The 17,854-nt window shown below is 43.8% G+C and overlaps 1 protein-coding gene across 1 annotated transcript; it reads right to left on the bottom strand.

Annotated features, from left to right (window-relative positions):
* Nucleotides 1–5,525: 5,525 nt before the first annotated feature.
* On the bottom strand, nucleotides 5,526–15,987 carry LOC120699191 (CASP-like protein 4U1). The gene is made up of 2 exons (XM_039983077.1): nucleotides 15,233–15,987; nucleotides 5,526–5,728 (listed from the first exon to the last, which is right to left on the bottom strand). The coding sequence occupies exons 1-2, from the start codon at nucleotides 15,831–15,833 to the stop codon at nucleotides 5,724–5,726; spliced, it is 606 nt and encodes a 201-aa protein (XP_039839011.1). The 5' UTR covers nucleotides 15,834–15,987; the 3' UTR covers nucleotides 5,526–5,723.
* Between the last annotated feature and the right edge of the window lie 1,867 nt (nucleotides 15,988–17,854).

The raw sequence follows: 17,854 nt of genomic DNA on the forward strand, positions 1-17,854 counted from the left end.
CCGAGCCCCTGCAACTGCCGTCGCCTCCTCCTGCAACGCCCCTGCAGGCGCCCTACGGCCTGCACCCTGCGCTGCCTAGGTTTGATCGCCAGGCCATGATGCCGCCGCCCGCATTGCCTCCCTTCTCGCCCTGGTTGCGCAGCGTCGCCGGCGCTTGGGAGCCAGCCAGAGCGTCGCTGCCCAGGAACAGAAGCTGATGACGCCGATCTTTGCCCCTCCGATTCGTCGCGTTCGATGGTTGGAGTCCAATCCAGCGCCACCACGAGCTTCTCTGCGACGTGCCGGAGCCCCGCCATCAGCCCTCGTCGTCACTCCGCCATCGGAACGCCGCCGCACACCGAGCAGACCTCCGCCGCCGGCGCCGGACAAATTCCGGCCATCCCGAGGGCCCTTGCCGCCGGCCGGTGAGACCTCAAAACGAGTTCCCCTCCTCTTCTTCTCTCTTTTTCCCATCTCACCATGATCTGAAATCGTGCTCTTGAATGCCAGCAAAGAAAAGCGCCAGCAGTCTCCAGGAGCACCGTCCGCCATGGCCATGTGCCATGTGCTCTTTGCAGTAAGGCGCCTAAGGTTGGGCGGCCAAATGGCTAGCCCAGCCCGATGGCACTCCCACTCGAGGTCGCGGGTTCGATTCCCAGCCGGGACGAACTTTCTCGTGGGCAAAAAAAATCCCCTTCGCTGTGCTCGCCGCAAGACTTGGCCCTCTCGGGCATGGATTAGGGTTCGGGGGGTTTTTTCCGCGACCGGGTCAAGCCGTGTTGCTTCTTCTTAATGAAAAACGGTGGATCCGTTCAACCCCCCTGCCGCGTTTTTCTCTTTGCAGTAAGGACCCAAGGTATTTTGTTTTATTTCAGTTAATTCTTTTGTCCTGTCCTTTTTACTCATAATCCCCTTGATCTATTCAAAACCTGCACATAAATCCTAATCGATTCTCTTACAGTTTGATACTACTCTATGATCAATTCATGAATACTATTTACAGTGTCATGTGAATATAACCAGCTGGCCAGAATTATTCACGCCAAGTACTTCTCCATCAATATTTGATTCGTGCATGCATATTCATTTGCTTAATCAATTTGTTTTCTTTTCGTTCAACTTCAGTGCTAGCCCATCAGTCCTTATTTATAATACTGCAGATTGATATCATATTAATAATTAGCTTCGTATCGCTTCCATGGTACAGTATTTAATTATCAAATTATTACTATGCCAATGCACCGCAGTATGAAATTAAATTATTGAAGTGATACAGTACTTTCTGGTGTGCGCATGTTTTTCTAATAATTTATCCTTGTATCAATCATCATCTCACGTGTAATATCTAGAATGTTCTTCTTGCCGATGGGACCTACCTAAACCTTTATATCTTTCTCGTTTTAAGTCTGAATTTAATGTTTCCTACACTCTTCTGATCGTAGCATTGAGCCCTATTCTTTAGTACGTTCTTAGTTGTGCTTGTTTTGCTTATTTTTTGTATGTTTGTTCCGATGCTTGTTACGAGTAGAAGGAATGTGGTCCGAGAGCTGTGAAGACAGAGAGATGCAAGAACAAGAGTTGAAGACTGAGCAGTTATTATCTGGTTTTAAGGCAAGTATATTCCTTAATCATTCTTGGTCCCAATAACATTTAATTAAACTTGCATGCATTAATATTGATGGCGACTATCTATTTACCTTATCGATGATTCTTGTCCTTGATTAGCCGGGTTTTTGTTATAAAAGTCTTTTGGGTAGTATGCTTAGCCGCTGAACAATGATTATGGGTGGTTTCTACAATACTTTTGAGACATGAAACTTCGATATATACATATTCTTTGGAACAATATCATATTTGTGAACTTGATTAAAATCAACTATGGAGCGACCACCCCGGAAAACAGCGCAACCACAAGGACTACATGGCTCTTATCTTGGCTGATTAATTAGATGACTCTAGCTTGTAGTAGCTGACCGAAAGGCGCATGGGGGGCCTGTGATGGGGTGATCGCTGCCTGCCAAGGGTGCGTTCTATGTTTTGGAAATTGTCATGCCTTGGGGGAGGGTCATCCACGCAGCTGCTGAAACCTTAGCGGGCTACTACTGGTTAGGGAAGTCTTTGTAAAGGCCTCGTAGCATCCCTATACAATCACACCTAAGGAAGTGTGGTATTGTGCCTAGCTAGCACAGTATGGTTGGGTCCAAAGTGCTGGTTTGTTCACTGTGTCCCATCTTTTATCTAATAAAGTAACAAGTACCTTTGTTCCTACCTTCTTTCTGGTCATTCCTTTTATTCCTATAATATACATACCTTGATGAATATATTTGTAACCTGAATATTTTAACTGAGTCTCAATATCTGTACTTACTATTCTTAATTCAACAGGATGTGTTAGGACACGTAATTCAATTTCTCTGGATATTCTGTATAAACTACTTCTGCATTCAAATATTCCTATATGATAAAGTTGTTGTGGTCTTAAACTTCTCAGTGTATTCTTTTGATATCTTTCTAAATCCCTGTCTACATCTATTACTTCTTCAAGATCATTTATATCATCATTCTTGCATTTTATTCTATTGAATAAAGTCAAAGGCTTTGAGTCCTACCTTATTAATTCGATACTTCTGTCTCTTCCGGTGAAACTTTTAGATAGCTCCATTTTTCTGAATTGAATGCTTTGCTAGATGAGGTTATACTTGACGAGGTTAACACTAATTCTTTATTTTCTTGGCAAACTTCAAGCTTTTTTATTATTTGGATAAGCAATTGGAGGATAGTATTATTTTGCCTTATGATAATATTAGAGTCTTCTTTTGGAGTCTCGTGATATTTATTATTGCCGTGAGAGTCTTCCTATCTCGTCAGGCTGCGAAATATAGAAGTGACTGGATATCTTAATTCTTGCTGTCTGTACCGTGAAAGATTAAGATATCCAGTCACTTCTATATTCCGCAGCCTGACGAGATAGGAAGATTCTCACGGCAATAATAAATATCACAGACACAGACCAAAGAAACTTCCGTTTGATCAATCACAGATAATTGCCATAGCAAAGATAGATAAGGGATTAGTTTACAATATATAAACCAACCCTAGATAAATTCTTCCACCCGCGGCCTCAACGAACCACGATCAGAAGAAGGGGAACTCCAAGAATTCCAAGCGCCGCACCCGAGCCGAAGCAACTCGATCACGCGCTTCAGACAAATCCGAGAGGGATCAGTAGGGTAGATGAGATCGGACCGCATCTCGCTGTTCGTAGGAGAAACCCTAGACGAGAGACACAAATAAAATCCAATCTAATCTTACAAGGAGCAACAGCCCCTGATATATATGCACGCAGGCATGGACTCTACTTTGGACTGGGCCACAAGGCCACAGCCTGGTTCGGCAAAACTTGTGCACGCAGGCACATAACCTGACTCCCTAGACACGTTACTAAAAATACCAGATCAACGCCCGTACGGGTCTAGGAAACTAATATGGAAATAATATAATACTCCGGCAAGAATACAAGTCAATAATATAAATCGGTAGCATTACCAAATATTTATTAAGTAGCACCACCAGGTCCTTCACGTCAAGCCCTCTTAACCTGGTGTCTCTGCATGTTTGATCTCGACTTGCATGGAACCAATCTGTAGGAATTTCTTCTCTTGCTTGCATAGATTAATTTCTTTGAAGATTAACATGTGCGGCTGGACACTACTTACAGCAGCTAGAAATTTCTCCTCCTCGTCATGCTTGACATCAAAGCATAATTCACCAATTTTAATTAACAAAGGATTTGTTGGACTATTACTGTCCAAAATAATTGAGTCATTCCCATTATTAACAATGACATTGGCTGAAATATTTTGAAGAGCCATGAGCTCATCAAGTTCCACCTAAAGGGAACACTTCTCCGCAGACACCACCTCTCAAACTAACCGCACACAGGCACACAAAAGAGCCATCAAACACAGAGGTTTCTCCTATAGGGTCCCTAGCGCAGGCACACACACCACGCACGGACATGGCCGACAGACACAGGGGTAATAGAAGAGAGCGACTCCATTAGGACAGGAGCGGGCTTACATACGGCTTTCCCTTTCGGGAAGCCCAAAGAACTGGGAAGAACAGAGGAGGCACACCTCAACTCGGCTATGTTACAGCGGACGCACTCTCTAGCTATGTATTATACAGTGGAACAGGAACTGGAACTCTCTTCGCTACTCTCGCTTTCTCCGATCTTTCTTTTTTTCCCGATGCCTTCGTTTTCCCCGATGCTTTTTCCGATGCCTCCTTGCATGCAGCAGTGCACCGCCTTTTGTAGACGCGGCCGGGAGTGCTTCCAGCAGCATTGTCCTAATCCCCGCAGGCATGGGCTTGATTGCCTCGCATGCCACAGAGTTGAGCGCTTCAGCAGCGTCGTCCTAATCCTCACGTGCATAGGCTTGATTGCCTCACATGTCACGGAGTTGTGGAGACGCCTGGCTTGCACCTCCATGGACGGATATGGCTTCAGGCTTGGAGTGGCCTTCCTTGGATGGATACGGCTCCAGTTTTATTCAAACAGACGATGAACAGATGACGATATTTATTTTTACAAGCATTCATTCATATTTATATTTTGTTTACAAGCATTCGAGATATTCGTACATTCTGCGGCATAAGCATTGATTCGAGAAAATTTATTCGGTGACCTTCTGCCGGGACATACGTGGCTTACCACGCCCGGAGATTTGGTAGTACCACTACCAAATAATGAACGGGGGAGGGTCTTCCCACGCCCAATTATTGATATTCGCGAGAATATTAATATACTTTGGCTATATTTCTGGAATATTTCGGATCTTACCTTTATGATATTTGGATCTTATTTGGTATTCTGGCTATAGCCTCGAATATCCATATTATCTTCATTTTTGTCATCTTCCATGGCATCATCTACCATTGGAAAATCATATTTATCATTGAATTCCTTTTTGAGGCATTCAAATTTTTCTTGCATTTCTTCCTTGAGCTCATTCAGTATTTGATTTTTTAATTCTTGTTTGAGCTCTTGTATAATTTGGCTTTTTATTTCCTTCTTCCATTCAGGAGCTATGCTTTCAAACTTCTCTATAATTTTCCGATCCAGATATTCGCCATCAAGGGGATCAATTTTCTTCTGAGAACTTTTCTTCTTATATGAAGGCGTATTTGATCCTTCTTCCCTGGTATTGATTGGCGTATTTTGCTGCATAATACCTTTGTTTTTTGCCATCTTGAATTTTTTATATATTCTTTGGCTATGGGCTCAATATAATAGTTGACACCAAGCATTGCCCTTGCCTTATTTAGAGCTTCATCTATTTCTGTATATTTCTTCCACGACATTCCAACTCCTTCCACTTTAGCTTCCATCTTCTGGGATATTATTTCTTCAAATGTAACATATAGTCCTGACTTTGGACCTTCAAATTCCACATATATTGGTCTTTGCTGGACTGATTCAGTAGCATTTGATATTGGTAGAATACTATTTATTAGATGAAAATATTCAGCAAGGCTATTGAGTATTGAGAGCATATATCCTTTTTCCTCTCTTTTATTATTATATTGGTACCAGAATTTGTCAAGTATGCATTCTTGAACTTCATCTAGGACAATATGATCTCTGGGCTTGGACTTATATGAGTTTGGAGGAAACACTCGAAGTTTGTTTTCAGGAGAAAAGACAAAAGTCTCAACGCCTGAGAAGTTGGTTGTCTTCTTCATCATTCTGCAAGAAAGAAGAACGAGAAAACAAGTCAGGTAACTCGTTATCTTTCCCCTTTATATGTTCAAACACAACTTTATAACCATTGCCAGTAATAATATCCTCAAACAAAACCCATCTTCTAGTAGAACTCTTTTTGCTATTGATCTGATTATAGTAACGACATATGGCTTCGCAATCTGTTCTCACAGTAAACTCTTTGAAACCCAAGTATAGTCTAAAAGAGTTCAGCGCATGGATCACTACTAAGATCTCTCTATCTGTGTTGTTTACTGTCTTTAGCTTATAGGTTCCTGAAGCATATCTACATATTCTTTCTTCTGACTCTGGAGAGTATTTATTTGGCTTTTGTTTTAATATGGCACCCCAACCTGATATAGATGCATCAATTTCAATTATAAAATAATTATTATCCAAAGGTAATTCTAAGGGTTTTAAGTTTTTCACTTTTTCTTTAATTTCTTTTACCAATTTTACATCTTCAGAGTTAAAATATTTATGTCCATTATTTCTTAGCTTATTATGCAAAGGACCAGCTAGTTTAGCTAAATTATCTATATAGTTTCTGGCACAATTTACTATTCCAAGAAATTGTTGTAAAGTTTTTCTTTCATCCATTCTATCAGGAAAATCCAAAATCTTTTTGGCAATATGCTCTTGTAGATATATTTTTCTTCTCCTATTTCATGACCAAGAAATTTGACCCTTTGTTTGCATATTTCCATTTTCTTTTTGGATAAAATTAAACCATGTTGTTCAACTTTTCTAAAGAAAGCATCTAAATGGGCAATATGTTCTTTATATGTTTTTGAAAAGACTAGTACATCATCTATATAGACAAGTATAAATTCTTGATATTCATTGAATATATTTTGCATTTTTTTTGGAATAAAGCAGGTGCATTTTTTAATCCTAATGGCATAACATGCCATTCATAGTGACCTTGTGGACATGTGAAGGCTATCCAAGGTATAGATTCTTTTGCCATTTTTACTTGCCAGAAACCAGCTTCTAAGTCAAATTTTGAGAAGTATTTACTACCTTTGTATTCTATTAATCCATTCTTGCTTATTGGGTATATTATAGGCATCATCTATTGTATTATCATTTAGCCTTTTGTAATTAATTACCATTCTCAACTTCCCTCTAGCTATTTCATTATTGTTTTTAACTATAAAGGACGTTGATCTATGCGGGCTTCTACTTTCTCTGATTGCTCCTAACTTTAGTAGCTCTTCAATATGCATTTTGAACTCTTCTATATCTTTTGGAGTGGCTTCTATTGGGCTAGTTTTAATTATATAATCAGGATTAATAATGTTTATTTTGTAGATTATAGCATTTCTTTCCCAATGCTTCATTGGGATTTCACCAATTATTTGAATATCTTCTAATCTTTATATTATTCTTTCTATATCCTTTTTAGATTTCATATCTCTATACCAGTTTGGTGCAAAAGATTGTAACCCAATAAATTCTCTATTATAGTTTTCAACACAATATGTTTCTATATTATCACTAAGTTCTAATATTTCACTATCTTCAGATTCTTCATCTTTTATTTGCAAACATTGTGGAGATTTTCTAATTTTTTGTACTTCTGAAATATAGGGAACACTATCATGATAGGGTATGAATGCTATTCCCTGTTCAGTTAATATTAAACCACTTATAGAATATGGTAGAAATGTTAAACAAATTATCATGTCATCATTGATTAGTGACAAGTCTCTTATTGTAGCTTCATCTATAACATACTTAGTTCCATTAATATATGTATTAATATTATATGCTATTTGATTATGGAGCTTCTTAGTTCCTGACATATCTGTAGATACTTCTGCCTTACCATCATCTGTGGTTGTTACTAACTCAGGGCACCTGGCAAAGTATTTGTCATGGATTATATTCTTAGTACAACCAGTATCTAGTAACGCTAGAAGCTTATATGATATGTTTGGTTTTAGAACAATTTTTATAGGAATTCTTATGCCAAGTATATCCTTAAATGGAAACTTTACTATATATTTACTACCAAAACTTGTTATTGCATCTTTTAGTTGTATTAGTTTGTCATCTTTATGATCTCTTATTGTTATCATTTGTTCATTATTTTCTATAACCACACCCTTTTGCTTAATATTATTGTATTCAACTTTATTTTTTAACTCTTCAAATTTTACTTCAAATTTATTCATTTTGTTCTCTAGTGTTCTGACTCTACTAGCTAGTATCATTTCTTCCGATTCTAATTCTACTTCCATTCTCCAGTTATAATTTTTTATCTTTAAACACTCTATACATGCTTGCTTAAAGCATACACTGCATATAGCTCTATTGTCTTGACTTGGATAATATATGCAGAAAGAACATTTTATATTATAATCACCATTTTATATTATAATCACCTTTGCCTCTTATCCAGTCATGCTTACAATCTACTTGATTCATCATTTCAGATTTTAGATCTAGTGTATCATTAGTCATATTTAATTCATCATCACTTAAACTATTCGACTCTATATTTTCTATCTTGTCAGCTTCTATTATTGTGCATGCAGGTTTGGAATCAGCAGGGTTATTGATTGTAACTGTGCATGCAGGCTTAGGATCAAGGGGGGCTTTTATACTAATATATTTTCTAGGTTCTATGCAACTATCATTTCTTTCCTGAGTACATGCAACCATTTTATCTTTTTGTAATTTCTTTAGCCTAGCTATTTCTCTAATAAAGTATAATTCCTTCTCTCTAATTTTGGACCATTCATGTATCATTGACTTATCATATTCCATTCTAACATTTTTAAAGTTTGCTCATAGTGTTATATTTGAGTATCTATATCTGATGTATCCATATATTCAGACATGCTTATCCTTCTACATTCAGATGTTTCTGGTTCTAAGGCTCCTACAGACATTAGTTTATAGTTTGTGAATCTTATGCTAGTTCCTCCTATACAATTACTATAATTGATATAACCTTCAGGCTGCTTCAAAGTTTTACTTTGTATTAATTCACTAATCTTCCATTCTTCATCTGCTCTTTCTTCAGAACTTATTTTGAGCGGGCTCATAAATTTTATTCCTTTGGATTGCATACTTTCTATGACATCATTGACATTCACTCTATATTTTGTACTACTTCTATTGGTTAGTCTTCCTATGAATTCTATGCTTACCAGCATATTTGTACCTTTAAAGTCTTCGTATCCCTTTGTCTGGAAACCAAGACTCATCTTTTCTATGAATTCTTTTATTGGCATCACGAGATCTGGAGCTATATATGTGATTAGATTATTCTCATTCATATCACCTTCAACAAAACCTAGTGCTGGTTTGTTCAGTGTATCCCATCTTTTATCTAATAACGTAACAAGTACCTTTGTTCCTAGCTTCTTCTTGGTCATTCCTTTTATTCCTATAATATACATACCTTGATGAATATATTTGTAACCTGAATATTTTAACTGAGTCTCAATATCTGTACTTACTATTCTTAATTCAACAGGATGTGTTAGGACACTTAATTCAATTTCTCTGGATATTCTGTATAAACCACTTCTGCTTTCAAATATTCCTATATGATAAAGCTGTTGTGGTCTTAAACTTCTCAGTGTATTCTTTTGATATCCTTCTAAATCTCTGTCTACATCTATTACTTCTTCAAGATCATTTATATCATCATTCTTGCATTTTATTCTATTGAATAAAGTCAAAGGCTTTGAGTCATGTCTTATTAATTGGAAACTTCTGTCTCTTCCGGTGAAACTTTAAGATAGCTCCATTTTTCTGAATTGATTGCTTTGCTAGATGAGGTTATACCTGAAGAGGTTAACACTAATTCTTTATTTTCTTGGCAAACTTCAAGCTTTTTTATTATTTGGATAAGCAATTGGAGGATAGTATTATTTTGCCTTATGATAATATTAGAGTCTTCTTTTGGAATCTCGTAGTTTGAGAAACCAGCAGGTGGATTTAAATATTTTGTTGTTTCCTTTAATGTTTACTGTATTCGGACATATATTCACTTCACTGTTTACTTCAATATTCAAGTATTTCAGCCCTTCAAATATTCGACAGTATGAAACCTGAACCTGATACCAGATAAACTAATAATATAATAAATATATATATAAATATTTCGTGTATATGGTATTCGGATGGTATGGGATCTGATTAGCGCTTATCAAGCGCGATCTATATTGTATTCGGGAGTACAGATATTATATTCGGAAGGATTCTTTATTCGACTTGATTAAGGAGAGTATTGTATTCGGCCCGATTAGGGGATATATAAAGTATTCGGCGGCGGATATAATATTCGGCGTGTATGAATTCAGCTCCGTATGAATTCGTTCTTATATCAGGATTTTCTTCTCGGACTGGCGAGGCCAACACGGCTGCCGGGCTACTTGTCTCTCTATTTGTAAAAGTCCTACTCGGTACTCACCGCACTTCTCGCACGCTCCTGGGCCATAAAAGCTCAGCACCTCTCCAATCCCCGGACATCTACGGACACGGCCGACATGGCGCGGGATCCTGCCGTCTCCCTAGGCAGTTCCACCCGAAGGAAACCCCCCTAATTCAGGTGGGCCGGTAACCTTGGGCCAAGCGATTAAGCAATGCCCTCCCTTAACATCCTTTTTCCTCTCCATAGAAAACCCCTCCTGATCTTATCAATGGACTTAAGTGCCCAGGTTGGGAGGTCCCCGGCCATGGCCAAGTACACTATCATGGAAGTAAGGACAGACTGGACGAGCACCTTTCTCCCTGCCGTAGTTAACAAATTAGCTTCCAGCCGGGAAGTTGGTCAGCAATTTTATCAATTACTGGCTGGATTTGTGCCTTGGTCAATTTGTGTATAGAAAGAGGGACACCCAGATACTTACAAGGGAAATCTTGCAGCTGGCATGGGAGATGCAACTGAATTATTTCTCTATCTTCTTGCTTACACCGGATAGTCAATACACTACTTTTCTGAATGTTGGTTTTTAAACCAGAAGCACTCCCAAAGAGCTCCAATATATCCAGAGTGATACCAATGTCAGCTGCTGAAGGTCTTAGGAAGAGAACACAATCATCTGCATAGAGTGACACTTTATGTTGCAATGCCCTTCTAGCAAGCGGTTGAAGCAGATCCTCTTCTACGGCTTTTTTGACCATGTAGTGCAACACGTCCATGACCAAAATGAATAACATGGGAGACAAAGGGTCACCTTGTCTCAGCCCACACTGATAATTAATTCTTTCTCTCGGGATGCCATTAAGTGTCATGTGTGTTGATGAGGAAGTGAGCAGGCCGCTAATGATGTCACACCAAATCTGACCAAAACCCAAATTCCTCAAAACCTCCAATAAGAAAGGCCAAGAAACTGAATCGAAAGCTTTTGTTATGTCAAGCTTCAGCAGGATCCGGGCTTGCTTCTGTTGATGGAGATAGCGAGCCATTTGTTGTACAAGCATAAAATTATCCTGTATGAGCCGCCCTTTTATGAAAGCGCTCTGGCTGGTGGAAACCATTTGATCAAGATGACCTGCGAGTCGGTTGGCTAAGATTTTGGTAATGAGCTTGGCGAAGGAATGCCAAACTGATCGGTCTATATTCTTTGATGTGCATGGCATCAACCTTCTTAGGTATGAGAGTAATGTAGGCTGAGTTCAGCAGACCAAAGTTCCCAAATTTCCTATTCCATACAGCTGAGACAGCTGCCATTACATCAGTTTTAATTATAGACCAGTATGCCTTATAAAAGTTGGCAGTGAATCCGTCCGGCCCAGGGGCCTTGTCAGAGGGCAGTGAGCAAATTGTCTTCCATACTTCCTCCTCTGAAAAAGGAGCATCTAACCCAGCTAAATCATGATGAGGGATGTCCAATTCTTCCAAGTTGACAGTAACCTGTCGCTCCTGAACTTCTCCCAGTAACCTGCTACAGAAAGAAAGGATATTATCTTCCTTCTCTTCATGACTGGTGAGTACTTGACCATCATCAGAGGTGAGCATGCAAATAAAATTCTTGCGTTTGCGGTGTCTGGCATGTGAGTGAAACAAGGTTGTATTGGCATCCCCTTCGGTAAGCCAGCTTATGCGAGAGCGACTCCTAGCAATTGTGCGTTGCAGCAAGGAGAGAACTAAGGAGTGCTTCTTAAGGCGTTGGTACAGCCACTTCTCCTGGTTGGATAATGATCGAGCATCCTGTGCTATTTCCAATTGATGGAGGACTTCCCTGGCCAAGCCCAACTAAGAATTAACGTGACCGACTTCTTTTGACTCCAACTTTGTAGGCCTTTGGCCGTAGCACAGAACTTCTTAGCCAGGATTGCAAATGGACAAGTAGATGCTGGGATAGAGTTCCAGGCCAACTCTACTATCTCTTGGAAACCTTCCAGTTTAGTCAAAAAAGCTTCGAAATGAAATCTAGCCCTACCCGGCTTAACAGCATTAAGACTGAGCAAAAGCGGGCAATGGTCAGATCCATCCGTTGCGGCACTTTGCAGCAGGCTGTCGGGAAAGAGTTGATTCCATTCTGTAGAGCATAGAATCCTGTCCAGCTTAACCAAGGTGGGTGAATCTTGCTGATTGGACCAAGTAAATTTACGGCCATGTAAGTGCACATCATGCAGCCCAAGGTTGTTGATTAGCCGGCGAAACCTGCCCATCATTGCACGCTTGAGGTTGTCATTATTCTTGTCTGCAGCTCTAGCAATAAGATTGAAATCTCCCAGCAGTACCCATGGCCCATGGCATGCTGCTCTCACATCCCTGAGTTCTTGTAAAAAGAGCAGCTTGTTATCATCTCCTTGGGGCCCGTACACACATGTGAGCCACCAAGTTGGCCCGAGAGGTGAACTGAACTGAACCGAGACAGAATAATTGTTCACACGAACATCTGCCGCAGGTCCAAGAAAATTCTTCCCGGCCACCAGAATCCCGCCACTGGCTCCAACAGAAGGCAGCTCCACAAAATGAGAAAAAGCCGAACCAAGGGTGGACAATAATGTTCCTTGAGCACTCCCTTCTATCTTAGTTTCCTGAATACACACCACATCTACTTTTAAGGCCCTGACCAAAGTATTAACAGAGTCTTGTCGGGCCCTAGAATTAAGGCCGCGCACATTCCAGCAAAGGATGTTGGACGGATTCATGGTTACACAATTAGAGTCGACCAACTAACAGCACAGGAAAGGAAGGATCAGGACAATTCCTGCTCCAATACCTCCTCATCAGGGACAGTCCAGCCAATTAGAGCTGCAAGGGCTTGGGCATGAGAATTAACCAATGATGCCGATGAAGTGAACATCTCACTGTACTCTTCAAGCGCCTCCTGGCTGATACCTTCAGATTCGCCGATGATGTTAAGCGCCCGCATCACCTTCTTCTTGTTTCTGGTGGAGGCATCAACAAACACCTCAGGTGTCATCCCAGCTATACGCCGGCTGCGTTGTGGAGGTGCAGCCGGCGTGCGAGCACGTTGGCGGATTCTGATGGAGCATGGCGTGGGGAGGATTCTGGACGTCTTCTTGGTAAGCTTTGCCATAAAGATTGCCCTATTGCTTGGGGACTTCCTGCAGAAGGCACGACCATGGCAGCACCACATTCATCTTGCAATCTCAGATCAGTGTCTTGGGGCTGTTCTAGTAAGCTTTGGTCGGCGCCTTGGGGTTGTTGGCGTCGCCGCGAGTACACTCTAGGAAAGCTCTGGGTCATGGGCTTAGCCGACATCTTGGGCAAGGTGGGCTCGACTGTGGGGATGGTTACTGCCTCCATCGTCGGGGGGCCAAGCACTGGCATCAAAAGCATCACGGGCCTCTGAAGATGTATGGTCTGTGACGGCCGAGGCAGCAATACCATCCTGGGCCTCCAAGATTGGTGTTCCAGCATCAAGAGATGGCAGCCCAAGAGAGCCCACTTCAGAGCTTTCGTGCTTTGACTGGGCCTGCGCGTACACAAAGCCCGATGGTGGCTGGGATGCTTCGTTGACACCGGCCAGAGAGCACGCTACTCTCGTGACCGCATCAAGAGGTGTGGCGGCCGCCGCCGCATGAATGTCTTCCAGAGCCGATGGAGGGGGTGTGGAGACATCTGCCGAATCCTCCACAACAGCATGGTGCATGATGGCCGAAGGCGCGTTTGTGCCTACAACGCTCACCGAACCGAGCTCCAGCGGCGGAGACTCAACGGCCTCAACAGCGCCCATCCACCCAACGCACGAGGCAGGAGTAATTATGAGGGCAGCCAAACCATCAATGACTTTATCGGAAGCTGGTGGGTTGCACGGGGCAGGAGCCGTAACAGCCGCCACCTCCTTGGTCTCTGAGTGCGCAGCGCCGGCAAGCTCCACCTGGGTGCCCATGCTGCAGCCCTCATGCTCCAGGCCCGCATGACCCAGGATGCAAGGCGCAGCGCCTCGGGAAGGGGATCCGCCGCTAGAGTTTTGAGGAGAGGAGCTCGGAGACCGAGATTCCCGCCGCCACCGGCGACGCCCACCATGGCCGGCCGGAGGAGGAGCCGGAGGTGCTCCAACGTCTGCAAATCGGCCAGCGTCCGTCGCCATAGTGATTTCTACTTTGTAGGATAGACCACGCTTCAGAGGAGGGACCTAAGCGAACGAAGAAGGTGGCTCCACCACAACGAGCTCCATGGCAGCTGGGATCGTCTCAGGGTGAGAACACCAGGCTGACAGTCGAAACACAGTAGTCTCGGCGCTCCACCGTATCAGGATGAAGAGCGTGGATCCAACACCACTCGTCCAAAAGGTGTTCTGCCGTCTCCAACTCCCACACATGTGTAGGAACACCACGTATCTCGATGTCGACGAGGTGAGGTAAGGTGACACTAGTGGCGTTCCTGAGACGGGACCACCACCGGCAGTGCAGCATGACCTGAGGTAGCTGGATAGGCCTCCCGTCGTTGTAGACACGGACACCATCCTCTTCAGTCGAGAAAACCAACAGGAGCTCGCTAGGCCGTGGACGATGAATCGTCATCAAGGCGGCCGGGAGATCATAGCGGCGAGCAAGCTCAGCCGCCAGACCATCGACCGGGACGGCAGAAATATCACCAACCACTAGCATAGAGAGGGCGCAGCGGAGCTCCTCCTCAGCTTTATCCATTCTTGCAGAGTGGTCGATAATTCTCCTAGGCCAGGGGGGCGGTGCCGACGTCCCCCGGAACAATAACAGCTGGAGCCGCAGCAGGTGAATGACCGTTGCCCGCCGGTAGAGGTTGATCAACCCCGCCGGGCTCCCTACCACGATGTCGACTGATGCGACATTGACGCCGATGGCCACCAGCTTCCTGGGCTCCATCGCCTCCAGAATTGCACGCCGTAAGTAGCGGAGGTCCACCACCAAGGCCCAACCAAGCAGCAGGAGTCAAGGCGGCATCGCCGCCGACCCCATCACCTCCGCCAGAAGCAGGAAGGCCGGTGTCCCGACGGCGCCAGACAGCAGCATGCAGCCGGTCCGCCCCAGGAGGACGAAAGGCTGACAAAGGGTGAGTAGCCATACCGAAGAATGGACACCAGTAGGCCCGACGTCCCGTCAGCCAGCACTTGAAGCAGCGGGTTCGGTTGTTGCAGGCGCCAACACGATGATTCGGCGAGAAATAGTTGAAGCACAGCCCGCGGAGGTCTGCAGGCACCCTGCGGCGTTGCTCACGTTCTGCCCGTAGGCGAGTCTTACGGGAACGTTGGCTTTCCACCTCCTGCCGGCCCCCGGCGTCCAGACTACGCCTCGAAGGCGGCTGACGAGAGTCAGCCGGGCGCAGCAGGATTCTTGGGGAGGTGCTGCAAAGAGGGCTCGCCGGAGGAGCCGAGACCGAATCCGATGAGACCACGGAGGCCGCCGCCAGGAGCACCTCCTTGAAGGAACGGGAGGGGGCACCGCCGCCTGACTTCCCAGAGGGAGGCATTTCCCGACTCCAATGCTGCGCCTTACATCGACCGAGCATTGTACCAGGGATGGACCTCGACGTTGTTGGGGAGGAGGCAGAGGTGGTCGCCGGGCTCGGAGTGAGGGTCGATGTGGGGCTGGTGGAGACGGCTATGGCGTCGAGGTGGGTGGGGTGGAGGGGAAGGGACGGTGGAGAGGAAGAGAAGAGAGTCGCCATTGGTCACCCCAATATAAGATATTAGAACATAGGGTAATGTGCGAACGTAGTGTTTATCCTTGTTGATAGTTAAAAATTTTCAGTGCAAAAGCAGGGGTATATCTGTAATTATAAAAAATTACCAGCCCCTTTTTGTAAAAGAGTTTGACTTAGGAAGTAATTTCAACTTTGTGAAGGGCTTTCTTGCAAATGTGCTAGTAATCATTATTTGGCAGCTTTATTGTAATTTAGTCCAAAGTTGTGATTTTGCTATCAAAAAAGTGTTTTTCTTTTATTAATTAGAATTCATTTGAACTTCTGAAAATATTTTAAAATACTTTGATCGAGTGAAGTTATAGATCTTGAAAAACTGAACAACTTTCATTTTGGGCACTTTTTCATTTGAGCCCTAGTTCACTAGCAAATTTTACTTTACTCCTAGGCCCCTGAACTTTTCACATTTTACAACCAAGTCCTCCCCACCTTCTTCAAGCTCCAGCTTGGCTGGCCGCCGCCGCCGCGGGTTTCCCCGCCCACCGGCCGCCCGCGCCGCCGTTTGGAGCGCCGCCTAGCCTCCCTGACTCCTCCTGGACCCCACCCCTCCCTCGCTGGCACCTCTCCCATCCTCCATGCCGCGCCACAGCTCGCCGCCTTTGTTTTGTTTTTCGGCAAGCTCGACCGCCACTGGGATTCACTCTCCGAACCGCCTCGCCGCCTCCACGCGTCGAGCACGATCCCCACCGCCTCCCCGAACCACCTTTGCTGGCCTCCATGCCCCGCGCCACGCCGCCCAGGGCGATTCCGTCACGCCACCTCACCGGCCGCCTGTGGAGAAGCCAGCACCGTCGCCGATTTCGCCCTTTCTCCTGTCGAGCTCATTCCCTGGCTTCCTCTCTCGCTTATCCCCTCTTCTCTGGCCTATAAATAGCCCGGTCGAGCCCTATCACTGGCATTCCCCACCGCTGCATCCTTCATCAACTCTGGCGACCCTCTGTCCGCCGTCGACCCACCGCTCTATACCCTCCCCAACCACTACAACCCCCTAGTGAGCTTCGTCTTGATCCCGTGAAGCACATCCGCCATTTCTCGCCACCAATCCCTCACCGGAGCATCCCCGCCAACGAGCGTCTTCCCCCGCCGTCACTGCTCCTCGCCGGCGAGCCCCCTCCAATCCCCGATCCACCCCATCAAGCACACCAACAGGTGCGCCTTGAGCTGCTCATGCTCCCTAGCACCTTGGCCCTCGCCGCCGGCGACCCCCCTCGTCGGAATCGGCCGGTCAAACCCCCTCCCACCTCTGACCCTCGGCCAAGGACCTGATTGCAATGGATTGCAATCTTTCCAGGGTCTTTTCTGCAAAAAGATCATACCCCTTTTAATCTTTTCAGTGAACTTCAAAAAATCCTAGGAAATTATAGAAAAATCAGAAAAATGTCAAACCAATTTTGTTGTTTTCCTTGTGATTAGCCCTACAAATTTGATGTTGTAAGGTTGAGTTGAATTCTTGTGTAGCTAATTCTAAAAATAGGGTTAAGTTATAACTCTTTTTATTTGTATCTTTCGTTCTAGACTTATACTATGAGTGAGCTTTGAGCCATGTGTTCTATGGAGTATGTCTAGCTCTATGAAATTTTTCTAGACCCATTAGTGGACTCTAGTTTGTGTTTTTAAAATCTTCTTCACTATGTATTGTTTATGTCTTTAAGGATTTAATTAAATCCCTCCTATGGATTGTTTGATTGGTTAAATTATAACTTTATAGTGAAGGAAAGCTATACTCAAGCACCTCACTATTTCCAACTATTGCATTTCATATAGAAACAACATCGCTAGCAGACGGAACATACGAACTCATCCAGGAACTAGACGGGGATATTTCTGAAGCCCAGGCCAACATTGTTGAATTAACTGAAGTCCCGAACTCTGATTCGGAAGAGCCAAAGTCTGCTGACTCTATAGACACCACTACAGGCAAGCCCCGGTACATAATCCTATTATTTTAAATTATACAACTTATTACTATTTACTTGTGCATTAAAGTT

This window comes from Panicum virgatum, chromosome 3K (assembly GCF_016808335.1).
Source record: "Panicum virgatum strain AP13 chromosome 3K, P.virgatum_v5, whole genome shotgun sequence".
Classification (NCBI taxonomy): Eukaryota; Viridiplantae; Streptophyta; class Magnoliopsida; order Poales; family Poaceae; genus Panicum; species Panicum virgatum.

Coding starts and splice junctions, on each gene's coding strand:
- LOC120699191 (XM_039983077.1), bottom strand. CDS start 15,833: ATGGCGACTCTCTTCTCTTCCTCTCCACCGTCCCTTCCCCTCCACCCC.